The 27477-nt window shown below is 42.8% G+C and overlaps 1 protein-coding gene across 2 annotated transcripts in view; it reads left to right on the forward strand.

Moving 5' to 3' along the window:
• Positions 1-26572, forward strand: part of phldb2b (pleckstrin homology-like domain, family B, member 2b) — a 41375-nt gene extending 14803 nt beyond the window's left edge. The window contains exons 6-24 of one of the 2 annotated variants that reach the window (XM_069716940.1): positions 3308-3427; positions 6198-6382; positions 6734-7942; positions 11059-11436; positions 12419-12580; positions 12750-12887; positions 14242-14370; positions 15322-15477; positions 16228-16338; positions 16446-16520; positions 17163-17315; positions 18142-18285; positions 18463-18562; positions 19989-20139; positions 22720-22810; positions 23104-23250; positions 23759-23978; positions 24174-24259; positions 24449-26572. In XM_069716940.1, coding sequence (XP_069573041.1) covers positions 3308-3427; positions 6198-6382; positions 6734-7942; positions 11059-11436; positions 12419-12580; positions 12750-12887; positions 14242-14370; positions 15322-15477; positions 16228-16338; positions 16446-16520; positions 17163-17315; positions 18142-18285; positions 18463-18562; positions 19989-20139; positions 22720-22810; positions 23104-23250; positions 23759-23978; positions 24174-24259; positions 24449-24589 — 3896 coding nt within the window. In that variant the 3' untranslated portion in view covers positions 24590-26572. The other variant, XM_069716941.1, reaches the window with a different exon arrangement.
• The last annotated feature ends 905 nt before the right edge of the window (positions 26573-27477 follow it).

A 27477-nucleotide genomic window follows, 5' to 3' on the forward strand; every position in this document is an offset into this window, starting at 1 on the left:
TTTGCAGCCCAATTCTGGCAGTGTTCTTAAGCAACTTCATGGTTGGAGTTATATTACCTGCACCTTTAATGGAAATAACCCCTGTGCAGATGCCTCGGGGTTATACATTAGCTGGCAAGTTCACAGGCTGCTGCGAGTGCACATGAAAAAGAGAACTAGCCCGTGGTTGGGATACCTGACACCTGAAAACAAAACCTGCTCCATTGTCATGGATGTGATTGTCTTCACAAGGCTTTCTTCGCTCTGCCCCCGGCACATATGGGACTTCTATCAGTTTGTCTGGTGTTTGGATTTTCTTTCTTTCCGATTAGGCAGACGAGAGGTTGTTAATAGGTTTACTTATAGGCCTACATTCTTTGCCGGAAGAAAGTGTTGTGGGTTGATACGGCGTGGATAAGATTTGAGATAAAGCAGATTTAGAAACTGAGAGGGTGAACAGCCAGATTATGTCTGTGAATATGTGTCTGCGAGTGACTGAACTAATCTGTCTCCCCAGAGGAATACCACTCTGGTTTGGTGTTGCTGCTGGACCCTTGAGCCTCAGAGAGGGTTAATTTGTGGTTTTGAGGCCAATTTACACTCCCACTGGGACCCCTGTCTGAATGCGTCACTCCAAGGATGAATAAATCCAGTTTTAGCTTTAGCTTCCGCAACATGCAGCTTTGCGTGATCGTCGTTTTTCAAGTAATTATTGCACCGTTTGATGGAAATGGTCGATCGCTTTTCAGTCTACACTTTAAAAACGTTTGAGTTTGATTATTTTGCTTGTCAAACTTGACCAACTACAAGTTAGCCGAGTTTCCTCCAGGCACGTGTTTGACATGGGAAGAGATCTTTGGAATTGGTTTATTTTTCATTCTGGCCTAATGGTCTCAATTGGGCAATTCCTCCACTTATGTTAACCAAATAAAGAAACAGTTTTGAGTTTCCCCTCCCATAACAGTGTGGTGAGAGTGTGTAGATTGAGACGGGGACAGAAATTGGCTCCATACGTAACACAGCTCCCTACATCTGTGTCCTCAAAGAGTCTGAGGTCTGACTTTGTAGATTGCAAACTATCCTGTAAATGTGTACACAGACTAATTTGAAGTTTTGTTGTTGTTGGATCCGTGCATATGTTTGTGTGTGTGTGCTGGGGACTGCTCGCTTTGACGTGGGAGGCAAACTCAATTTGATGGTGAACACGTGAATGAGATTAGATGTGTTTTGTTGTCGATAGTGTCTGTCTGTGTCTGTGTGTGTGTGTCTGTGTGTGTGCGTGTGCGTGTGTGTGTGTGTGTGTGCGTACAGGAGAGTAGGTGTTATTTAGGACAGCAGACTTAAATTTAGTTTGTGTGTAAGCAGTAAAGATTACAATTGGCTGTTTGTTGCCTTGTATTTGGATCACAGATGGAATTTAGGAGTAAATGTTGAGCAAAGATTATTTCAGGTGTGTGTGACTGTAAGGGAGGAATTAGTTAAATCATCAGGTTTAAAACACTTTAAAAAACAACAGCAACATCTTTGTGTTTTTACCTTCGTCACACACATACTGTGATTCATTTATGCTGTGGGTACAAAGGAGGAGAGGATTAGCTCGCGGTTATTTGTTAGCTAAGGAGTTAAGAGGAAATTAGAAAGGGGGAGTTGGGAGGGGCTGTTAACAAATCAGGGCGTCACACTTTACCCTCCACTTTAAAGGTGGCACATGGCGAGGCTATTGAGGGTAGGAAATTAGAATTTTACAAGAGTTGACTGCTGTCTAAGTGTGTGTGTGTGTGTGTGTGTGTGTGTGTGTGTGTGTGTGTGTGTGTGTGTGTGTGTGCCTGCCTGCCTGCCTGTTGCGCTAAATACTGAGAGGTACTGTGATTCATTAGGAAGACACTGTTACAAGACATGTTCCCAAACACACAGATGCAAAACATTTTGAAGATGTACAGTTTTATTACTCATGTCTGGCAGTGGGAAACACATATTATTAGATCTTGCTCACACTGGTTGACATGGTGATTTGTGTGTTCCTCTCCTTTTCTTCGCAGACACACATGTTTTGATCTTTCTGTCATGATGACACTTCCTCACAGTTTTTGCCCAAACCTGCAAGATAGTGTTTACACAAGTATGGATTTGAGAAGTTCACAATCCAGCTGCGTAGATTAAACATTTCTTACACTGTTTGTGTGTGTGTGCGTGTGTGCGTGCGTGTGTGTGTGTGTGTGTGTGTGGTGTTTGCTCCACCTCACCGCCGCAGTCAGGTCTCCCCCTGTGCTGAGAGTTACAGCTTTGATGGCAGAAAAAAAATGTGCTCTGGAGGCACTCTAAGGCAACGTCCGGACGGACATGACCTCTTTTTTATCGAAACCCTGATCTTAAATTAAACTATTAATACAGATTTTTGCTTGAGATGTTCATGAAGCTGGCCATGAGATCAAGAGTGAGAAAGAAAAGGGCAAAAACAAGATGGGAATGAAAGAAAGGAAAAGAAAGAAAAACAATTTGGAAATTTTTCCATTCAGTCTTTTTCCATTCGCCCTCTCTCGTTATCCCCCCCTCTTGCCTCACTGCTTGTGCCTGACTTCAGGTCCAAGGAATCTGATGTAACTGTGATGGAGCTATTAAGGAGGTGCTTTTTTAGCCTTTTGCACGTATGCTCACTTTGTGGGAGTTTTACTGTACGGTTTATTTGAACCTTCTATCCGCAGCGATTGATGTTGACTGAATTAAGAATGTACTTTGAGAAAATAGAGTTTGTTTGTCAGCATGTCTTGTGAGTTTCTCTCCTCCTTGCTGTCTACTTTTCAAAATGTAAGATTTTGAACTTTTTATGCTGCGTAAGACCTCCTGCATTTGTGTCAGCACTGCTGTCTCTCCCTGCTGCCGTCTGCAGTATTTGGACAGCTGTGGCTGGCTGTGTGTATTACAGAGGTTGTGACCCTGACATCTTGTTTAATACCTGGCCCTCTCAGCCTAATTGATGGCCAGAGCAAACACTGTGGTCTGGGATGGCTAGCAGCGCGCAAGCATGTGTGAGTGTGTGTGTCTGGCTGTGAATAAATACCCCAGGCTCTTACTTATTTAAAATTGCCTTTGTGACTATCTGTTTATAATCTGTGTGTGAAAAGACTTGTATTATACAGCATGTAGTATGTACTGTAATATCGATGTCACAGTGGTGTAGTTTGTTTTGTGCTGTGAAATTCAGTTTTCTTGTTTGTCACACTAACAACTTGTACCCTTTGACCCAGCCCTGCATATATGCTCTACTCTCTGTCCACGCTGCTTAACAGTGTCTCAAGTTTGACCTGGTTTGTTTGTGACTTTCCTCCAGGTTATTCCCTGTGTCTGGGTAAATCCTATTTCTTCCGGTTCAACCATCCTGAAGAGGCCAGCAGAATGAAGAGCATGCTTCCGCAGAAGAGCCCTGTGTCGGCTTTAGCCTACAACACAGGTACCCACATGAGGAGGGGTGGTGGTGGAGGAGTAACCCCCCCCCCCCCCCCCCCCCCCCCCCCCCCCCCCCCCCCCCCCCCCCCCCCCCCCCCCCCCCCCCCCCCCCCCCCCCCCCACATTCTCTGACCCTGAACTGTACTTGATCCTTGTTCTTTTTTCCCTTGGTCCTCCTCTGTGCCTTTATTTATTTTGCCACTATTTACTTGTTCACCATTTCAATGTTCATGCTTGCTTGGATTCTTTCACTTCTTTTCAAACTTCAGGTTATTCTCCTTTTGTAACATCTGTCACCACAAATCATTTTTTTCCAATCATTTGACTGTGATGTCAGGGTTGGGTGATGGATAGACGCCATTTAAGCAACTGTTGGACGTGCGTGTATTATATCCCGTTCAGACCACGACGCGGGTTAAATCAGAGTTAGTTGACCCTTCTTTCCATCAGGAATGGAAATAAATCCAGATACCAACATTAAATGTCATGTCTAACTGGAAAAAAAAGAGAAGGAGAGACAAATAGAAAATGTTCACAAGTGACTGATCAGGAAAGAAGGATATGCATATGAAACACATTAAACATTGAAACTCATGAAAATGGGGGCTGGTATCTCTTTCAGTTCTCTCATATGTCTTTCCTAAACTCCCAACCTGTCACACATATGCTAAAACTCAACATTGAAAGTATATTGGAATGTTTTTGTCATCTGGTACCCCTTCATTGCCATGGTGATACAGCTGGACTTTGCTGCCTCCTTAGTGATTGATCGGGCTGTGAGCAAGGTGTGTGTGTGTGTGTGTGTGTGTGTGTGTGTGTGTGTGTGTGTGTGTGTGTGTGTGTGTGTGTGTGTGTGTGTGTGTGTGTGTGTGTGCTATATTCAGAGGAATTCTTGCTCTTTAAATCCCCAAGACACAAGGAATGTACTCCTCTCTCCCTCAGCTTCTTCGATGTTATCATATACCTCCCTCACACAAGCACACACCTAGGAAAATTACAGTTATTACAAGCAGCCATACTCTTTATCGTTAGCCTCCAAATTGCCAAGACTCACATTCTGACACCTGAAGGGAAGACTCCCACACGAAGCAAGTAGCTGGCCACAGAAAAGAATAATACCAATACGAGAGAGCTGATGCACACCAGGCCTCCAGTATAAATCTGCCCATGTATGGACACAAACACCCTGTGTGTGTGTGTGTGTGTGTGTGTGTGTGTGTGTGTGTGTGTGTGTGTGTGTGTGTGTGTGTGTGTGTGTGTGTGTGTGTGTGTGTGTGTGTGTGTGTGTGTGTACATGTCTTCTTATTGTGAGGTGGACCATGTTTGGTTTAAATCCATTTTTAAGAGGACAAACACACGATGTGAGGTCGTTCCGGCTGGTCCTCACAAATTTAAAGGGTAACGTCAGAGTTAAGACGTTGTTTTACGTTAAGGTTACAATTAGGTTTTGGTTGGAGTTAGTGTAATGCTAGAGAATGCAGTATGTCAATATGTCCTCAAAAAAATAGAAATACTAATGTGTGTGTGTGTGTGTGTGTGTGTGTGTGTGTGTGTGTGTGTGTGTGTGTGTGTGTGTGTGTGTGTGTGTGTGTGTGTGTGTGTTAGTACACGCCTCTCTAGATCTTATGATGTCTTTCATTTTCTGCCCCATTTCTCCCCACCATGTAAGGTTTGGCATTTTCTCACACAGGCTTACATTCAGCTGTGACGGGAACTTCTAGTTTCTCTTACAAACCTCCTCAGCTAAGCTGAAGTGGTTGAATATTCACACTTGCTGTGCTTAAATCTGTAAACACATCTACACACCTCTGGGCATTTGTACATGTGGATCGTACACATTTCTATTATTCTTCAGCGGAGCCACAGTTGTCAGCTGTAGGAAAGCTTTTGTGTGTGTGTGTGTGTGTGTGTGTGTGTGTGTGTGTGTGTGTGTGTGTGTGTGTGTGTGTGTGTGTGTGTGTGTGTGTGTGTGTGTGTGTGTGTGTGTGTGTGTGTGGCAGTTAAACGCTGGGTGGTCAAAGCTTGAACATTGTAATAGCTCCTTTTCCACATAAAGCCGCAGATGAATTTCAAAAGTTGGCAGGTTTCTCACATGTTGCTTTACCCTAGGTATTTTCAACTGTGTGTCTAATGATGGGATATTTACTGCAAACTTCTGCATGGAAAATAGAACTAGAGCCATCAATCAAATGCACCTCTGCTGATCTTAGCAATATTTCATAAAGTAAATAATAGTATTCGGTAGAGATTTCTAAGTTAAACTAACAAGGAAGGAAGTAAAAATGGACTCAGTTGAGGTTTGGAAAAAGACCCCCTCACTGCTGAAACAGCTTTAAATAAAAGGCTCTACGAAGGGCGGGGGGCCTCTGGAGGGTATTTCAGAATATTTTGTGGTCTTTTTCATTTATCAAAATCCTATACTGAGGAACTGAACTCAAGTTAAACTGTTTGTCTTGGATCTAATGGAGGGTTTTGTGTGAGTGTGTATTTGCTTGCCGTGTGTGTGTGTGTGTGTGTGTGTGTCTGTTGTCTTCTGGGAGATTCACTGCCAGTTGTGGATTGTTTGGGTTGAAGTTCTTCTGCCAAAAGCACCATTTATGAATAGCGGCAGCTTCAGGTACACGTACAACCTCTTTTCTCTCTCTTCTTTCTCTTTTTACGACCTTTTTTTTTTTCCTCCCCATTTTTGATTTTTTTTTTCTTTCTCAGTTTTCCACAAACTATCTGCCCTGTGGTTTCTCATATTTATCTGCACTTTCGTTTCCCTCCCCCAGACTACCTGAAGTTCAGCAGTGACTACAGCCATGCAGTTGTGGGGGGCACCAGCAGTGCTCGGGGGATGCGATCAGCGTCTGAGCTTCGGGACTTGATGGACACTCTGCAACGCAAGAAAATTGCCCTGGAGAACAGCCTGAGAGCCAACGGGAATGCTAACCCCTCCTACTTCAGCGTGACACAGGTCAGCCACTCGCACACTCTAACAGGGCCTGGGAAGTCTGTGTGGTTAGCCTGGTTTTCTGCCTTGGGCTAAACAGGGCTATGTTGTTGTTTTTTTTACATTTGTTGGCTAATGGGGATTTACCCATTATCCTGGACTACTACAGTGTTTAACTGGCAACATAAGATTTACTTATTAACATACCATTAGTCTTCTCAAGCCTCACCATTATCTTGCGGGTACTTGTGCCTGTTCATTTCTTTTTGTCAGATTGAAGCAATTTCTGTTTAATGTGTTATTACAGTGACACAGAACTTTTCAGTAAGCATTTAACCAATTGTTAAAAAATGTTTTCTCATTTCTTTCTCTCAGTCACCCCCCACCACACCTGTCTCAAGTCCTGTCACATCTTCATCAGCCTATCAGGAACAGGCTCGACGTTTTTATGGCTCAGACCGTCCACCTATGTCTTTAAAATCGCCTCCCCCTCTTTCCCCTGGACGACGGTCCGACCCTTCCTCCTCTCTCTCCTCCCGGACTTCTGTTGGCATCAGTGAGAGTCGACGGATGCACAACCCAGGCTCCTCTTCTTCGCTGTCCATGTGGAACGGTGGAGGCTCTTCCACTTCTGTTGCTGATAGCTTCCTCCTCTCTCTTCCTCCTTCCTCCTCTGTATCCCGCACGCCATCAGCAGGGGGGGCAGTCAGCATGCCCTCCAGCCCCCGTCTAGGACGCCGTACCTACGGGAACCAGGAACCTTCATCCAGCAGTCGAACCAGGAAATACTCAGCAGGCTCACTGAGTGGGATGATGGGAGGAGGGCACAGCCGCTCGCTGCCACGCCTCTGCCCCTCGCAATCTCCCCGTGACAGCAACAACGGAGTGCTGACCTTGTCGACACTTCCTCCGCGACGGTCTGATAACGCTGGGGGTTACAAATTTAGCAAAGACCATTATAACAACAGCCAGAATGCCAGCCCAGACCTCAACCGCAACTCTAGTAACTCCAGCCAGCAAGCCTTAAACAGGAACCAAATAAAGACTGCAACTCAAGGTGAAGGTGTTGTGTCCATCTCCCTCTACTCCGCTAAGACCTCACCCTCCACCACCCACTCCATGTCTTCCACAACCGCCCCACCAGATGTGACAATCCCATCCAGGGCAGGGGGCTCCTCTTCCCCTCGTGTCGCCAAAAAACTCAGCCTGACCTCCACCAGCTCGCTGGTTTCTGTCAGCTCCACCAGTCCCAGCTCTCCAGAACCAGAACGACTAGCCAGCCATGGAGTCTCCTGTGGAATGGAGGCATTTCTGGGGGAGAGGGAGAGACGAGGGGTAGGCCTGGAGCTCACTGGTGCCCCGGGGCTGGGAGAGAGGAGAACTTCATTTGGGAAGGCAGGGCTGGAACCTGGAATTGGTCTGGGGGAGAGGAGGCAGTCATTTGGAAAGGCAGGGGTAACCCCACCAGGGGGTTTCAGGGAAAGAAGGGGGAGTATTAGCTCACTGAGTGGGAAGGAAGAATTGACAGACTACCACCATCGCCAAAAAGAGGAGAGACTCCGTGAGCAGGAGGTGGAGAGACTGGTGAGTTTCAATGTGTTTGAACGTTTAGGTTCCTTTATTTAAATGGTAATATTTAATTCATCACTATCTCCTCCAGCATTTACCCATTGCCGTATTTGTTCATATCAAGTGACACTACACAGATGTAAACTGAACAATTAATATGTAAATCAGCGAAGCTTACAGACGGATAAATTAACGGTTAACAGGTGAGCAGTGTGTTGCTCCAAAGTTAACAAAAAAGAAAGAAAAATAATGGGTTATTATTTGCACCAGAAGATAGTGATATTATTTTGCACATTCAAACAAACACAAGAAATGGAGTGAGCGTAGGAATGCTTCCCTTTAAAGTAACCTACTTATTGGCCTCTCAAACATACTCTCCCAGGGAGCTTAACACACACACACACACACACACACACACACACACACACACACACACACACACACACACACACACACACACACACACACACACACACACACACACACACACACACACACACACACACACACACACACACACACACACACACACCGAGTGAGTTTCACCATTCGACAGATGCTTATGGCAGTCGGCCCGTACTAACAGGACTATTCTTAACCCTGTGCTTGAGTTTTGTGTGTGTTTATGCGGGGTGTATGTTTATGTCAGTCATCTGGAGGTCCGCCCAGTGTGGTTTGTTCTGCTGAGGAGCCACAGAACACATCAGTCACATGTGGGTTAGAGAAACCAAGAAGATTACAGAGTTCTAGTGTAGCAGGTGGATAAACTCACAGATGCTCAACATATAATGATAACTGAACATAATCCCACTCTCCCCCTCTCTTTAGAGGTCTCTCTCACTGTGAGAAATATATTCCTGAATACAGTACAGACACAACTCTGTCTCACATGCCTGACAGTGGCTTTTAGCCAGCCTCTACATATTTTCAGTGGAGCTATGAGCAAGATAGACCCGCCTCCCGTGTTCTGGTTAGAGAGCCAGTTTGCCCATTGCACAATATTAAGATGTAACATTTAATCAAATATATATTATATATTGTATTTGATGTGGTTTGATTTACAACATCTTTTTACTTTGTGCCCTGTAACAGACCATGAAATGATCCATTCAAATTGGCTTGATCTAACAGTGATTGGAGTTTCTATATTTATCAAAGTAGTTAATATATTTTGAATAATATATAGTTAATTGATGATCAGATATGGGCTGGGCATTGCCTGCACACAGCTTATAGCTTTTCAGTTTAATGCTCAAGCTTTGGAAAGCATTGCTCATTGTCTTAACTTTGTCTGCCCTCTAGTGATAGCTTGGGAAACTGCATTATTTATGAGCCGCAATGTTATTTGGTTGTGTGTGTTATCAGCAATGACACACACGCACACACCCCCACAAACAATACACACAGAATTACCAATTGTGACATTTAGATTGTATAGTACATAAGCATTTGGTGAGATGTGCTTAAATTCTGATTATTATTATTATTGTCCAGCAATCTATATGTACAATTATTTTGGAATTTACAGAATTAAAAAGAGAGCAGACCTATAATATACACTAAAAAATAACCATGAGAAATAAAGGAAGACAGTCAGAGAAAGAGAGGTAGAGCAGAAGCTAGGAAAGTAATAATATTATGAAAGACTTGATATTCTTTATTTCACCTCATAGCATGATATAGAGAGACAATACATTTATTCCAGTGCTTTTTTTTTGTCCACAGCGTGTCAGGCCAAAGCATCAGTTTTGTCTCTTTTTATTTCTTCACTCTTCCTTTTTTCCTGTCTTTGGTTTCATCTCTTTACTCCACACTGTCCTCGTTCATTCAGTTTCTCTGTCTCCGTCTCTTCCTGATTGACAGCTGATTGCTGAAGGGGCTCCACAGAGGCTTGTGTCCATTAGAATAGAACAAGGTGACAAACTGACACCGGCTTGTTTTGTATCAGCTCCTGGTTCACATTATAAATGGGGGGGTGTTTGTTTATTTTTGTGCATTCACACAGCGTTATCCCATTTGATTTAAATGCTTTTTTATATTTTCTTTCTAAAAAATAATTGGTTCAATAATAAGCACGGTATGTGTCGTGTTTCATGATTCCCTCAATAGGATGTCTCTCTTCAGCCTTTCTAAACGGGCAGATGACTATCTCAAGATTGTCGTAGTCCAAACTTCACCTGGTTCAGATTCCTTCCTAGAGCACAATTCCCTGGAAAGTGTCTTGTTTCCTCAGTGGCAGTCCACACAGACGCATTCCTGGAGTCGTGGCTTGTTCTCATGCACACTTCCGATCATGGTTGACAGCTGTCCACTTTCTCATTAGCTCGCTCTCTCTCTCTCTCTCTCTCTCTCTCTCTCTCTCTCTCTCTCTCTCTCTCTCTCTCTCTCTCTCTCTCTCTCTCTCTCTCTCTCACACACACACACACACACACACACACGCATATACACACACACGTCTGTCTCTTGTTGCTTTTTTCCCTCTCTCTGAAGCTAATATTACTTACACAGGCTTTCTGTGTGGCTCATATACATCCCTCTCCAGAGAAGTTACTGCTGGACCTATGAAGGGGGCATTTTGACTCTCTGCAGCCTCCGTAGTTCTCTACATATAGCTGTTCGGGCAGGCTGGACTGTGGAAAGCGAAACTCTTGCTGCAGGGATTTTCAATTTAATTTATGCTAATGATATACTAGAGTATGTAAATCACCTACAAGAAAGGTTGATACTGAGTGCTAAGTAAATACCGCTGCGTTTTGGACTAAACAGGGACATTTTACGTAAAGGGACTGACTTCTCCGATGCTTCCACAGGTAATCTGAGCCTTGGAAACTGGATTTTATGATAATACTCTCGCTGAGCTGTTGTGACTGTTTGGTTTTGATTGTTAACATCTGACTCTTGTAACTTAAAATGATTTAAGGTCTTAAATTTAAGGGTTGAACTGTATTTTTGTAGCTCTATGTGCATTGTGGCTGTGCAAGAGGCAGTGGACTGACTGTGACTGGTTGTAGCTGTACCTTTTAAAGAACCTGCGTAGCAACATCAGAACATTAATACGATAATAATAAAGCTGATGTGACGCCGCTGTATGTGCACGTACACTAACGCCTACTCACGTGTTGTCATTTCAGGAGCGACAGCGGCTGGAGACCATCTTGTCTCTGTGTTCTGAGCTGGGCCGGGCTGAAAGGGATGGAAGTGGCGCGGCGACGAGTCCCACCTCCGCTGTTGCAGACCTTCAGAAGATCAACCAGGAGCTCGAGAAGCTCCAACTGAATGATGACGATGACGACACGCCGTCTGTGTTTTCGGACTCTTCGGTTCTCAATGGAATGGTGGGGAACGGGCACACGACCTCCCCTGGATCAGAGAACGGCTACTATGATGATGATCTACAGGTACGACGGCGGCGCAGCAGTGGTCACAGAGACAACAGGGCAGAATCACCTGCTGTCAGTCCGAGGAGCTTCGGCCCATCACCTTCTCCACGCACACAGAGGACAAATGAGGTATAAAACACAGGATCATTATTTGGTTCCTTTTTAGAAAGTGCATCTCTACTTTGTGCAACTACAGACATGGTCTACATGTACACACGGCGTATTGATATCACATCTTTATATTGGTATGAAGCATCAGGAACTTCATTCAGCCACAGATTTGTTATTTTCAGGATCACAGAAATGAATAAAAATGTGCTAGCATACAGAGCCCTGTTTAATTCAAGTATTAATTAACCCTTCTACATCAGCGTCATGCAACCCATTGAAAGAGTGGAGTCACTGTAGAGACTGACTACAAAAGATTGCTCTTTAACATCTGTTTCTTTTGAGTAGTTAAAATGACAGATGTCTGTTCGGCTCCTGCATGAAAGGGGTACAAGACCGCCAAGTATTAATGTGGGAAGTGTTTATGCTCTCCATTATATTCTGGAAAACATGAGAGTGACGAGGATCAATCCATTTAATACTTGGAAAGTATTGACATAAACATCCTGCACATACACAGATGGAAGATATTTACAGTCCATTTATTAGATTAGAGCAGGCTAAGTGTCACCATTCACAACTGGCAGCTGGTGTTTGTATGTGTGTGTGCGCGTCTGTGTATGTGTGTGCTTGTGTCCGCCTACATGTCTTTGTAGAGCAGAAGAGTCCCATTGCCCAGAGGAAGTACCGCTTCATCACAACAAAACTTGAAACTAAAAAATTGTTTTCCGCACTCCACAGGCAAATATTAATTAGCTGTTATACAAGATTTAAAAATGTTCTGTAAATATGCACAAGTAATAACAACAGTGACATAACAATCGTGTTGGTGCACCCATTCCAGTTCATTTTGCCACATTATTGAATTTGTGATGTCACTTATTGTGGCTAATTACCATGAAACCCAGAATTGGATCATGCAAAGCTGTCGCTGCAACTGCATCTTAACAGAGGTTTAAAAAAAAAAAAAAAAAAATTACAATATTGATGATGTTGTTAGCAGACTCCAGATGACTCGGCTCGCCGTCGTGCACAGGACATGATGCGTTCAGAGGAAGAAGTGAGGCATGTGGAAGAGGAGAGGATCCAGGTGCTGAACAACATGGAGGAGCTGGAGCAAAAGATCAAAGAGCTGGACAACCAAGTGGACGAATCTGCCCGAGAGGTAGATGATGGATTCCCCTCTTAACAGTTCGCTGAGATTAATGTCGAGCCTGGAAGTCTTTGTTAAACAATAAAGATATTTTCTAAGTTTAATTAAAGTGAGACTATACCAGATGATTGAAAGGAGTTCTGTTCTGAATCAGTACTAAAGATTTGCGTGTTTCTTATAGGTGGAGGTTGAGCGAGCTCTGGTGGAAGCTGAGCAGGAGTCGGAGGTAGCTGCTCTCCAGCAGGAAAAAGATGCTTTGGAAGCGCTTCACAACAAGATGGCTGACCTAGAGACCAAGTCGCAGCAGGAAAAAGACAAGGTATTTCATTGGCTACGCTTAACTGTGATACAGTGAAAGTGAAGAGAATACTTTTCAAAAATGTATAATGGCTGACAAGAGGACAAGACCCAGTTGGGATAAAAGATGGGAGCACACTTTGGATATGTCACACCGATAGTGTTCCATCCCTGAGATGCTGGTAAGTGATATTGGTCGTCATGTAAAAGGAAGAAACATACTGGAACTGTCTTATAGGTGTTGTAAAATCAAACATGAACACTTGACATGGATTTTTACCAGCGACATGCATTTTCTTTTCTGAGGTGTATGTATGCATATGGTGTTGAAAACACATAGGCAACTCAGGGCCTCATATATTTAGGGGTCATGTGACTAACTGGTAGGTGTTAATCCTTCTCACGCTGTCTCTGGTCCAAATATATATCTGCTAATACTGCCCAGGGTGCAGCGGTCACCAAGGGATCCTATCTTACACACACTACTCCAAGGCAGCTGTGGGTGTTTGCAAGCAAGTTTGTGTGTGTTTATTTTCTGCGTTTAATACCACAATATGGTATCATTGACAGGGTGGGAAGTGTAAGTGGATAAACGGATGGAATTTGTTGTGTATGTTCATTTTGATACTCGGGACGTTCTCCTCTGTTGGGCTGAGTCCTGGCATTACTCTGAACTGTCCACGTGCCCGCAGCTGGTAGGTAGTGGAGATGATACTGACGGAGAGAAAGACGAGAACCATCAGACAGACTAGTGTTGACCTCGGCGCTCAAAACTGCAGTTGAGGAGTAAATGAAAAAGGAGTTGAGTGCTTGAACAGATTTTGGGTGCTTGTGTATGTTGTGTTATCTACATAAAGGACCATTCATGTGATAGTTTAACCTTCTGCTGATCATTCATTGTATCCCCGCGCTCCCTTCTCACCTGTTCCTTCAATCATTTCCATTCAAACAAACTGTAAAAAAAAAGGCGAGAGACGCAAGTACTGACACCATTTCAATCACCTCTATGCCATCATTTCTACTCCAGTTATAATCAGTCCTCCATTGCTCTTTTCGAATTTTTTTTTTTTTTCACTACAGCTTTCCCGTCCTCCCCTTCCTCTAGACTAGCATTACTGACCTGGTCGCCGTAGTAACTAACTGTGGTTCCCCAGTCCCCACTAACTCAACCATCCTCTCTCTGTCCTGTGTGCGTGCGTGCTTGTCTTTGTATTTATATGTACACATAAACAAATGTGTACGTATACGTCTGCGTGTGTGTGTATATATGTGTGTGTGTGTGTGTGTGTGTGTGTGTGTGTGTGTGTGTGTGTGTGTGTGTGTGTGTGTGTGTGTGTGTGTGTGTGTGTGTGTGTGTGTGTGTGTGTGTGTGCCAGGCGTGTGAGTTGCTGCAGGCAGAAAGGGGCAGAGTAGAGAGGTTGGCTCAGATTGTGTGTGAGCAGCGCTCCCAGCTGGACAGCTGCCCTGAAGCCACCAAGGAGCCCCTGCAGGAGCAGCTAGCCAGGGTCAGTACACACACACACCCTCATACTGCAGACACACACACTCACAGGAAAAGATATACGCAAGTGTGCGAGTCTACGGACACAACAGACCCACAACAGCTGTGCCAACGTCCATCGATAGAAGAAAAACCAGATAACGTGACATACTGTATGTGGACTGGTGTCCGTATGACGGACTCCTGTAGACTTATATGATGAACTTGCAGGTGAATATGAACACATTTCCTGAGCTGACATTCTCCCCACTGCTCCACGGCTACCTTCAATCTTTACCTGGTTAATGCTCTCTCTTCTTGCTGTCTAACTCTTTAGGTTTCTATGGTTACACATCTCTTTGTTCCATCAGAAGGGTTGAGCCTTTATAGGAGGATCAAATGTCTTAAGGGTTGGGCTTAAAGACCCGTTTGCTTCTTATAGAATTACACTTGAGCATAGTGTCGAAGGATTCAAGTTTTGTGTTTGACACACCACAATATGTTATTTAAAAAGACTTCTTAAAGAGACAGCACTTCTGAATTGATGCTCACGGTATGTAACGTGTTGCATGTTTACCCAAACATTGGTGGTTTTGTTGGTGTCTGCATGACTGCTCGGTGTTCATGACACATTTGAGATCTCTTTGTCTGGTTTGCCTGTCTGTGTCCATCTGTTGTGGGATGAGAAACATTTGTTGATACACACTTGCTCACAGTTTTTTTTTTTTTTTTTTTTTTATATCTCAGAGTTTTCCAATACATATAAATGATACCAATACATACATCTATCACCCTATTGCTTTTTTTTTTATTACTAAAACCTATGAGTTGGATAAATGAATGCTTGCATGAAAACGTTGTTTTCTCTCATATGCGTACTATAAAAGCATGTGCGGTTACGTGTGTCCTGCACAAAGCGCATCTCTTCGTCTTGCCCATTTTTACCTCTGCATTGTTTTTCCACTGTGTGCATCAGGACTGTGAGGTGCTTGAGACAGAGACGAAGCGTTTTGAGGACCTGGAGTTTCAGCAGCTAGAGAGAGAGAGTCGGCAGGACGAGGAGAAGGAGACCAATACGCAACAGCTTCTCCGGGAGATCGCAGACTACCAGCGCAGCACGGTCACTCGCAAGGTAGCGCCTCTATTTTTGTGTGATTTTTCTGAGTCAAATCTGTGCAAAACCATTTTGTTATTTTTTTTTTTTTTTTATCTCGAATTAAGAATGACCTAAAATTCATTAAAAAAAAATAATCATGATATTTTTAGCTGGACCACAACACTTCTTAGCCCTGTAAACGAACTAAATGAGTGAGCAAGGTTTTACCACGGGTCAGCCGAAAGACTCGACTGTGTACATTTCAAATGAACTCATCTCATCATCTTAACCTGTAAGTGTGATTAGGGTCGCAGTGACAATACAGAAAGCAGAGAAGCCCGCACATCTCTTCCCTGAAACTTCCACCAGCTCAGTCTGTGGGTTCCCAAGCTGCTCTGTGATTTTATTCTTTCGGTCATCACCCCGAGTTCATGACCATGGGTGAGGTTTGGGATGATCGGTAAATAGACAGCTTTAGCATGTGGCTCAGCTACCTCTACAGTCCAGTACAGCAACCACATTACTGCTGCTGTTTCTTAATGAAATAAAAATCCCTTTTTTCAAGTGAGAAGTCCTCTTACACAATACAGCCATATACTGGGTTTTGACCTTGTCTTGTCACATGCAGCATTTTGACATTTTCTATGAGACACTTGTCTCACAGTTAAACAAACGCTCTTTGATCTTCTCTGAATTGATTTGTTTTGTAGGATTAGCAGCAGTGTCTGAGTCATTCTTTATGAGTGAGCTAAAAGCACATAATGAGCTTGTTTACTCTTCCCTCAGGAGCGACTGCTAACTCTGAAGAAGCAGGCAGCACAGATTACTCAGCAGGCTCAGCGAGAGAAGGAGAGCTTCTTGAAGGAGAGGACCAACCTCGAATCAATGCTGCAAAGAGTATGAGGATATCCATGTTTGCATGTGTATTCATGTCACCTCTGTGTATGAATGACAAGAAAGAAAATAAACAAGAGTTCAATTTCACATTTTTCCCGGTCTGTCAGGAGAAAGAAAGCCTTGTTTCCCTGGAAAGAAAATATGCTGACCTCACTGGTGGCCGGAGCTTCACTCTACGGGAGGTAGGTTTGATTGGCAGCTGACCGACAAGAAACTGAGAGCAATTCTCCTCTTCGAACTCCTCGAGACCCCCGCAGTGGGCAGGACCCTCATCATGTTAATCAATGGGATTTCCTTCTGTGCTTGCTAGGATACAGCCTGTTTGGCTGATGTCTGTCAATCCTTCCTTTCTTCTATTTTCCTCAAGAACGCTGAGGTACTTTTGCCTTGTTGTACTAATACATCCCCCTTTTGTTTTCCTCTCGCTCCAAATAGACTATTGAAATCCATCTCATCCTTCCGTCTTGCACTTCACTCCTCCTTGTCTTCTGCTTGCCCCTTTTGGATTCTTGTTGTAACTGCCCGTCCCTGTAACGCAGGAAGAGAGGGAGCTACAGGAATCTGAGTCAAGACTTAATTCATCAATTGTATCCACAACTTTCACTCACATACTGAATATTAATACTGACCTTGTAAGAGTGTCTACTGTCTTGTGTATGTTAACAGCATAGTGTGCAAGTAACGTGTTTTCTAACATTGCCACCAAATTCTGCATCGTTCTAACTAATTCTCAAGTTTGACGTAACATCTTAATTTGGCTGACTCACCTCATGCTTTGCCTCACCTCTTCTCTCTCCCCTATTTCTCCACACGATACCTTCCAGGGCTATGTCACAGTCAGAGAAATCAATGAGATTTACTCACAGCTCGGGCAGGACCCTAAACCTGCCCCTGCTCCCACTCTGGCCAAAGCCTCTCCCGAGTCCGAAGTAAACCTTTCCCCTGACGACGACTACCCCAAACCAACGGAGGATGAGGTGTGTGTAGTGCTGACAAGGGTTTTCTCGCGTAGTTTATTGCACACAGGCAGATGGTGCAAAGTGTGTGGTTGTATGAGTGCTGTTGTTTTCCTTCCCAACTTGCCTCCGTCTTTGTCTTCTGACGATGTTCCTTTCCTTTTTTTCAAAGCTCTGTCATTCTTCCTCACCTGCCGACTGTCACTCTTCTTCCTCCTCTTCTTCCTCCTACCATCTTAATTCCCGCCCCATTCCCAAAACACCCTCTGTGCATTGGCCAGAGAACATGGTGACATATCGAGACCCCTCCCCTCTCCCTGACTCTCCCCCACCTCCCCTGCCTGTCAAAAAGCATCATCAATGGCACAGGCAGGTAATGTGTGTGTGTCTGTGTGTCTGTGTATGCATACCAGCAATGGTGTGTTTGTTCTTGTATGACGAGCACATTATTTAGGAACCAGATTCGCATCTGGCAGTGTTGCTTTGATTGATATTGACTTTAATAAATGGTTGGTGACTGTTCAGGTAAACAGTAATTATGGTGCACAATTTAAAACGTTGATCAGCCATGACAAGAAACTAGCATTTATGATTAATCAATATGAAAAGGCAAATCAGTAAATATGTTATAAAGCATTGCAGCATGTATTGTTGCCGCTGTGCCTTTTTAATACAACCACTAGATGGCACTGAAGTATGACACTTCAAATAACTTCAACTCATTACCCGTCAATGCTGTGTGACCTAAAATGAAATAGATCATTTAAATTTTCAATCGAGATTAAATCAAATGATGAATAATCGCTAACAGTGTACATCTCTTCCCTCTGTGTGTGTGTTTGATTAGCATTTCCGTTTGCTGGAGGAGAGGAAGCGGTCTGAGAAAGAAGGTGGGACACATCTAAGTGACACATTACCCAGGAAGAAAACTACACCCCACATGAACCCCCAGTTCACCTGCGCAACACTCGGACGCACCTTCAATACCAAGGTACATACATAGACGGTCATGTATGCATAGTAACACAAATCTCTACCAATCGTATGATTTCATACTTTTTTGGTTCATAGCTTATTTTCTCAACTCTTGACATTCAGTTGTAATATATATTTTACATAATATATTATGTAATGTAAAAAAAATCTGCCTCTTCTTCATCCGTCACAGTGTCATCAGCCTCTGGCACAGAGTACAAGTTGTGGCAGTATTCTTCCAAGAATTCTCTCCTTATCCAACAAGGAAACTGAATCTCGCGGTCTGCATAAAGGTACACACACACACACACACACACACACACACACACACACACACACACACACACACACACACACACACACACACACACACACACACACACACACACACACACACACACACAGCCATAAACAAACTGAGTCAGAAACACATAAACTGATAAAGAGAGTGCATGTGGGAACATAAGTACAAGAGAATACATGTAACTTGTCTTAAAAAAAAAAAAAAAATTCTCTCGTGTCACACAAACACGCTCACTTTTTGAAAATACACTTTATATGGAGACAATGTCTAGTGTTAGAGATTTTGTTTGTGGGTGTGCACTTCATTTTGACAAGTTTCTAAATTGTTTATCTGTTAGTGGAGATAGTGGAGGAGGGCTCAGCTGCTCCATCAGCTGGTGCAGAGTATTGTGTATGCCTATGATTATTCAGTTTCTTTATGCCCAGTCACAATCAATTCATTTAAAAAATTTTTTTTAAAAAAAAGACACTTAGAAGTAGTGTATATATCTTGTATCTCCACCGTCTACTTCCTTGTCAACTAGTCATTTCCTGTCATTTAGAAAATCTTCTGTTCAGTCGCCACGGAGTCTAATCTTTTTTACTCTCTCTTTGGATGTGCACTGAAATGATTCTGATTCAGCTGCTGAAAGACAAAGGGTCACCTCAAGGACACGGTCTTATTTCCATAGCAGGTTTCATGTTTAGGTCTTTTGAAGTAAATGTAATTTGCACATATTCACCACAAGCATGAACCAGTTGTGAACTTTCACAGATCCTTTTCACTGCCCCTTTATTAGACAGATATTCAAATAACAAAATGGTATTTTTAAGTATTTTGTTCCGCGTGATCTAATAATACTGCTGTTTTTATTTTCCGGTGTATCTGGTCCCTCAGTCCCTTCGGTCCCTTGATCTGGCTCATCATATGGGTGGGTCTGCTACATGGGGCAGATGGTATCAGTTTTTTGTGTGTGTGTGTTTCTTCCTGTACTCAGAGGCCGAGTCTTCAAAGTATCAACACTGTAGTTTTGTCATCATTCCTCTGTTGACTTCTGAGAATATCCCATTGTCTCTCCAGACATCTTTGGACTGCTTCAACTACTTTCAGGACTTTTATTTTACTACACTTACCTGTTTTGCGCACTTCTTCTTTTTTTTTTTTTTGTCTCTTGTTTTACATGTTTGGGAACAATTTCTCCTCAAGTAATTTTACCATTAAGGTGTTGATATATTTTTCCTGGGACGTGTAAGAGCGCGTGTCACAGTGGCGGGGCATTGTGATCCAAAGTTGAAGCCATCCGGGCAGTCTGTCCCAGAAGAAGTGACACAGACGGGTACAGCACACGGGTGCATGCATGCATAAGTAGAGAAGTTACATTAGTCACTACTAAAGCTTCTTCTTCTTCTTTTCTCTCACCGTGTGTTTGTGTCCAGGTCAGCCAAGCTCCCGAGCAGCTTCCCAGACCAACGTCTACCTCGATGCCTTTGGGTACCGTGACAACCAGGCCTTTGACACAATGAGTGTGGACAGTAGTGACTCCATTGAAACCAGCATTTCCGCCTGTTCACCTGACAATGTGTCCAGGTAAGTGCCGCCGGCATGTGTTGGGTTTTGTGTGCACCTTAGAGGTAAAAGCAACACAAAATGAAGCCTGTCATTGGCGTGTGTTTCTATGTCACGTATGTGCAAACTCGTTACTGTCGCTACCCCTTAACGATAATTTAAAAAGAGGTTAGGGAGGAAACGGACAAAGAAAGAGTAGCAGAAAGGTTGAAAAAGTTGAAAGAATAAAAACTCCCCAAAAAATAAACATGTCCCTTCGTGTTCATAATATGAAACATTTTGTGGGACGGAACAGAGAAAGAGTGGAAAGTGAGTTCATGTAAAAAGTGCGTGCAGCGGTTTGCCGCCTTTCATGGTCCTTCGTCGGAGAATAGGATGTGTAGAACTGTGCGCCAGTTAAGAGGCACCTCTTGATTAGCGTTGTAGGAATCAGGTTACAGAAAACATGAAGAGGTGTGTGTGTGCGTCTGTGTGCGCGCTGCCAGTCAACCCCCTCAAGGTTCAGATGAACTGAGCGAACCAACATGAGCGTGGAGGTACATTTGGGGGTTCAGCCCCCCGTCTGGACTGAAACCATGTGTGCTTGCTTTCCTTCTCTCCTTTTTATACAGCGGTTGCATCTCTGGTTCGTCTCCCCTCCTCTTGTTTCTCTGAATGGTATGGTCTCCTTGCAGCTGATTTGAAACCATTTGCAGATTGACCTTTCTGCATTGTAAGTTTTCCTGGAACAGGCTGCTCATGTGATCCTCAGTGCGGCTGCAGCTGGATTGGGTCGTTCCAACTTGGATTAAAATGGAAGACATGTTGCAGAATGTGGATCAAAAAAGTAGTTTTATGATAGAGCTGGATTTTATTTGTCATCTTGCCAGTGATGTGCCCCGTTTTTGGAGGTGCACAGTTTGTGCTGGAGCGAGATAAATAAAGTTCTTCTCAAGTAATCCAGACACTTGGAGAAATAAATCTGAACTGGGCCAGTTTACGATGATTATGAGTGCAGTTCCCTCGCATCGATTAAGGTAAGAAAATGGCTAGCGGAAGGGAGGACGTGGGGAAACACTGAGTGTTATAGTGAGGTTGGAAGGAGGATGGATTCATGTTTATCTTTGTAATGTCAGGTGAACGATCGTTAGTTGCAAATACAAGTACTTGATTAGCACATAATGCAGCCAATGGTACTGATTTGATCAAGTCATATTTAAATTGGATGTTATGTTGATTTTCATCTCCTAATAAGTATTTTCATTTGTACAATGAATGATAATAAACACAGTGAAACATTTCAAAATCAACAGATTAACGATTCCCATTTCAAATTTGCTTGTACGGTTTGCTGGTTTCCAGCCGTGGTATTGAGTGAGAGCTGCGGGGTGGATTTGACGCCAAACTGGAAACTGATGAAATGGAAAGAGAGCGGGGGGGGGGGGGGCATTTTACTTTCTCCGCTTGCTATTGTTTCTCCTTCATCTTGTCGTACACCCCCCGCCCCCGCCCCCTTCCCTCCTGTCTCGCTTCCTGATTTGTTTATACTTGAGTCTAATGCGTACCATTCATCTTAACAATGTTATGACATCATCACATATGAACACTGGGTATCAATTTCCTTCTGGCACCAGAAAAAAGAGAGAGTTTTAAGTGTGTGTGTGTGTGTGTGTGTGTGTGTGTGTGTGTGTGTGTGTGTGTGTGTGTGTGTGTGTGTGTGTGTGTGTGTGTGTGTGTGTGTGTGTGTGTGTGTGTGTGTGTATTACTTATGTTATGGGGGACATAAATCTGTTCAGACAGTCTTATTGTGGAGACTCGCCTCTCTTTTCAAGGAGCTAAAAAAAAAAAAGTCCCCGCATCATAAATGCTTAAATTTCAGGGTTCAGACTTGGTTCAAGGTTAGGATCAGGGTTTGGAAAGAAGTGGATATGTTCAGGGTTACAATATAAAATGAGTTTAAATCAATGCAATGTCCTCTGGAGTAATGGAAACATGCCTGTGTGTGTTTGCACATCAGAAGAAGAGAAACCAGAACTGAAATGACAGAGGGAGATAAGTGCTGTTTAATGTGCCAAACCCTCACAGACACATTTACACACAAATCCCTTCAGTCAAGAATGCATGTCATGTTAGACCATCTGCACCCGAAGCAGGACGAGTCCTGAAAGACCTACAGAGACAGGCAGAGAATGGACATGGACCAATCCTTAGATTGCTCTGACTTCCTGGCTTCCTTTACTAATGGACTTCCTCTTTGATTCAACACACGCGCACGCACACACACACACACACACACACACACACACACACACACACACACACACACACACACACACACACACACACACACACACACACACACACACACACACACACACACACACACACACACTCGTGCATAAACCGTGAATAAACAGGAGTATTCTCAGGAGATTGTGGAACGCTAAACAGAATTCCTCTGTAAGTATGTATGCGTTTATGTGTGATCCTGAAAGTGCGTCTTAGTGAATTTATTTCGTGCTCAGCAACATGAGATTTGATACGGTGTTTTGCTTCCCCATGATTGTGTGTGTGTAGTGCTTTGACGGTGTGTTGTGTTGTGTGTTTTATTGTGTGCTGCAGTGCGAGTACGTCCAATGTGGCCAAGCTGGAGGAGATGGAGCGCCTGCTGAGAGAGGCGCAGGCCGAGAAGAACCACCTCCTGGAGCACAAGGTCATTCTGAGAAACGTGTATAATAACATGGATTTGAATCCTTTTCGGTCTCACTGTTTTACAGTAGAGAGACAAATATCTGTATCCGTATGTATGTACTCAGTTTCTATTTCTCACAAAGTAATGTCCCTTTATTTGCCTTTGTGTTCTTAAGTTTGGGAATTGATCACAAAGATACGACTTGAACTTCAGGAAGCTGCACACTGCTTTAGATCTACAGAATGTGAGAGGTTTTTTTGTGTTTTTTTTTTTGTGCGTTATAATACTTTGTGACAACTTCAAATGTTCTTCAGGAGCGAGAAATGGAAATGCGAAAGCAGGCCTTCGACGAGGAGAGGAGAAGAAGGGAGGACCTGGAGAAAAGGTTACAGGAAGAGACGAGCAGACGCCAGAAACTCATCGACCGCGAGGTGAAGCTGAGAGAAAAACAGCGGGCGCAGGTGAGGAAGAAAAAAAACAAGTTGAAAGACCAGCGGCAGCGCCTCTTGATACGTGATCCCTGTTTGGCACAGCGTGTGTTTTAATCACCTGTAAACTCCCATCTTTGATGTCGAAGTGAAAGAATAAAGCTTTCTCTCACCAGCAAGAGAGTTAAGATGATCATTTTGAACTTTTCACTTCTTCTTTGACAGCGTGTTCTCTTTTTTTTTTTCTTTTTTTTTTGTTTCTGTTACTTTTCCCGCATGTTTCTCTCTTTCTGTGGTTTCAATCACATCCCTGCCGACAGGTCTCATTATAAGCTTCATCTGTCATCGGCAGTTCTTTTCCCTGATCCGTCAACTGCTGGCAGCAGAAAGAAAGACATCATTCTCTTTTAGTCTTTCCTAACGCATGATATGCAGCTGCGGGATTTAAATGAATTATATGAACGAAAGTGAAATTACGGAGACGTCATTGTCATTACTTTAACCGATTCCTCGTCCTTTTCAAATTGGCTTTTCCCTCCAGTCCCGACCCCTCACTCGCTACCTGCCGGTGAGGAAGGACGATTTCGACCTGCGGGGTCACATTGAGTCCGCGGGCCACAGCACAGACACGTGCTTCCACTTGTCCATCTCTGAAAAGACCTGCCGGGGCTACCTGGTCAAGATGGGAGGCAAGATCAAAACCTGGAAGAAGCGCTGGTTTGTCTTCGACCGCAACCGACGCACGCTCTCCTACTACTCCGGTAGGACACACACACACACACACACACACACACACACACACACACACACACACACACACACACACACACACACACACACACACACACACACACCTGCAGCAACACCAAGACACAAGTCCACTGATGAAAATACACAAGACAACAGAGACTGCTGGATGTGTGCAGACCGTCATGCACTGTCAACATTTTCTGCAGACAAGCACGAAGCCAAGCTGAAGGGAGTCATCTACTTCCAAGCTATTGAAGAAGTCTATTACGATCACTTGAAGAACGCGCACAAGGTGAGCCCTCGTGGACGTCCGCCACACACGGGTGAAGCGTGCAAATGAACTTCTGCCTCGGACAGTACGAGTCGTAAATCCCCCCCACTTTTATATCCTCACTCATAAATTCCTCTCCCTCTTTTCTTTCCTCTTTCCTCCATCGCCTTCCCCCTTTCCCTTCCGATTCTTTTTCCGTCTCTCCTTTAGAGCCCGAACCCGTCGCTGACCTTCAGTGTGAAGACCCACGACCGGGTCTACTACATGGTGGCTCCGTCTCCAGAGGCCATGAGGATCTGGATGGATGTGATCGTCACGGGTGCGGAGGGCTACACCCAGTTCATGGTGTAGTGAAGGGGTTGTGGTGGCAGCGTACGTCCAACATGTTATGGATCTTTGTGGCTTTAAAGACAAAAAAAAATTGTATTTTCTTTTTTTTTCCCCTCTGACTTTTTAAATGTCTGAATGGACGTTATTGTCATCTAATCCGAAGAAATAACTGTTTCTGTTGTGTTGAGACGGCAGTCTTGAATTACTCAAGACCGTTTTGTAACACTTTATTCACAACATTTCTAACACGACAGGGTTTACAATCCTGTGTGGAGCATTCATGTGAAGTTGTGGGCTGTGACACAGGAGCATCATTTTTACATTTGTATGCATTCTAGTTCAATCAAAGAGAATAAATCAAGTTCAGGAGATCTGAAATGTACTCTGGTGCAGCACTCTGCCTTGAAGTGAAGTATCCCATCGAGGTTTTTGCGAAACAATAAAGGACAATAAAGTTAGAAAACTGTTTACTCAACTTTTCTATTAGCTTCGTATAACTCATTTTCTTTAGATCAGAGCAAACTATGACTCAGCAGCTCTCTTTTTTTTTTTTCGTTCTTTTTCTTTTTAAATCGGTGTTTAATTAACCTGTTGGAGCTCTATAGTGCGTCCTAGTATGTCCAACACCTTCTACCACGTCTAAACAATCTGAACATGGATCATGGAAGAGCTCAAATTTCCAGAGGGTTTAATAAGTTTTAGACAATTTCAAGAGTGTTTTAATCATTTTTAAAACAAGATCCCGTGTACAGAATTAATAATGCATAACAATTCAGTAAAGGTCATTAAGCAAATATATATTTAGTTTTTTTTTAATTTTTGTATCATTACTGTGCCATTCTCAGGTCTTAACTGTGTGCATGCATAAATCATACAATCATGTGTATATCCATACATGTGATTAATAAGAAAAGCGCCTGTTTTTGTGTTTACTCTATGCACGCCCGTATTTGCTGTGTGTCACTCCAGGGTGCTATTTTTACATGGTGATGACACCGATATTCCAAATGACAGCCTCACATGAAACATTTCAACTAAAGCATAAATATACGCTCAGCATGGTCGAGCGTATTGTTAGTTCTTCAGTGATTTTCAAATGGATCTACGATAGTATCACCGCAGGCTTTCACACGAAGCTTAGACGACTTAAAATGTAGCGTCAGGTGGCTTATTCTGAATACAGAAGCTACATGAGCACGAGGAAGAATGGCTTTATATAAGGCACAAAGTTGTGATATTTGTACATTTTGTTTCTAAGCTGTAGTGAGTTTTAAAGTAGTTATGACAGATATGATCCTTTATCAACTCAAGACTCCTATTTTGTGCCTTTTTTATTTGTAATATCATATTTTACGTGACAGTATTTTTGACATGCATAATATCTATATTTTTGAGAGCTACATGCATCTATTTACAAAATGTCTGTGGTTTGGTGAGAAAACACGAGTGTGGAAATGAGGTCCGGGGTTTTTTTTTTGTGAAGAAGCAGACAGAAATATGGTACATGCATTCACTCGTCATAAAAAGTGAATCATTATTATGCTGCTTTAGTCCACTAGCTTTCATCACTTTGCATTTATTACCACTAACGTAATGTTTTGATTGAAATGACTCTTCCGTGTTGATCAGTAAAGTTGCTTTTGTATCGTGTTTCATACTTCACACTACATCTGAACATTTCAGTCCACTGACAAGTGCATTTATTATCTTCCCTCTTTTTTTTTTATTGTTTTGTTGACCAAAGTATAAGTTTATATGATTTGATGTATATGTAATATCTCTGCTTTGACTTCTCTTCAAGTACAATAAGATCAGAAGTATTTGACCAACTAAAGGAGCTGTCACATTGGAAGCCTCCATGAGTTTATTTCATCCTATAGGTTTTTTTGTTTTATAATGATGTTTTAATGTTGATCCTACTGTATTTATGCCATTATCAATACATGCATCTTAATTTTGTATTTCCATATGAATAATAAAAAAATATATATATTTTACCTTTTATATTGTCAACGTCTCGAGAAGTCTGTTCTTATGAGGCAACTCTGCCTCCCACCCCCAAAAGAACGACAATGACTACTTTGACAAGATCAAGTTTCCCACAACAAAACACTAACTTGGTACTTATTGAGCACTAAATCACTCCACACAGTGACACCTGAGATTTGCGCTTTTGAAGAAGGCGTTGCCTTTTGACTTGTGTTAGATGTGCAAATATCTCTTCGGCATCAGATAAACATTCAACTTTCTTGATTGACAAACATTCAAAGTAACATCAAACCATTCACTAAAAAGTTCTCAAAAGGAAAAAAAAAAGCAACTAACCAACAAATGTATTAAAAAAAAAAAAACATCATCAAAATATAGAATACAGTTGCCGTATGCTTCCCGTCCCGGTGTAACCATGGACTGTATGGTTGTAACATTGTATGTCTTACATCACACTGTACTTCTTCTTGACCTATTGATGCTGATTCTGCCAGCAGACTGAACCACATCTCGCACATTATCACCAGAAAATATTGCAGTGTAATACTCTTGACAACATGTCTAATCTAATGGGTGCTAATGTCTAAATGAATATGGTACTTTTCACCATTTGATGTGGGAATGACTTTTACCGTTTGTTTCTGACTGCAGTTGCAGCTAATTCTGTTTGCTCAGATTTATTCTTGCTTTGTTATCAAAATAAATGCTTTTGTGTTTCATTACGTTTGGTGGGCTATATATTGAAAAAGTAAATTATGCAAAGTATGTTTGAAGATTAAAGAGATATAATAATTATATGGAATGCAGTAGCCTACTTGTAAGATCTAAACCTTGATATGAATATGAATAAAATATAATAAATATATAAAATAAAATAAAATAAAATAAAATAAAATAAAATAAAATAAAATAAAATAAAA

The sequence above is a fragment of the Brachyistius frenatus genome, unplaced genomic scaffold, assembly GCF_029030835.1.
Source record: "Brachyistius frenatus isolate BFR_SWC_R1_liver_20210118 unplaced genomic scaffold, ASM2903083v1 Contig_165, whole genome shotgun sequence".
NCBI classification, from domain to species: Eukaryota; Metazoa; Chordata; class Actinopteri; family Embiotocidae; genus Brachyistius; species Brachyistius frenatus.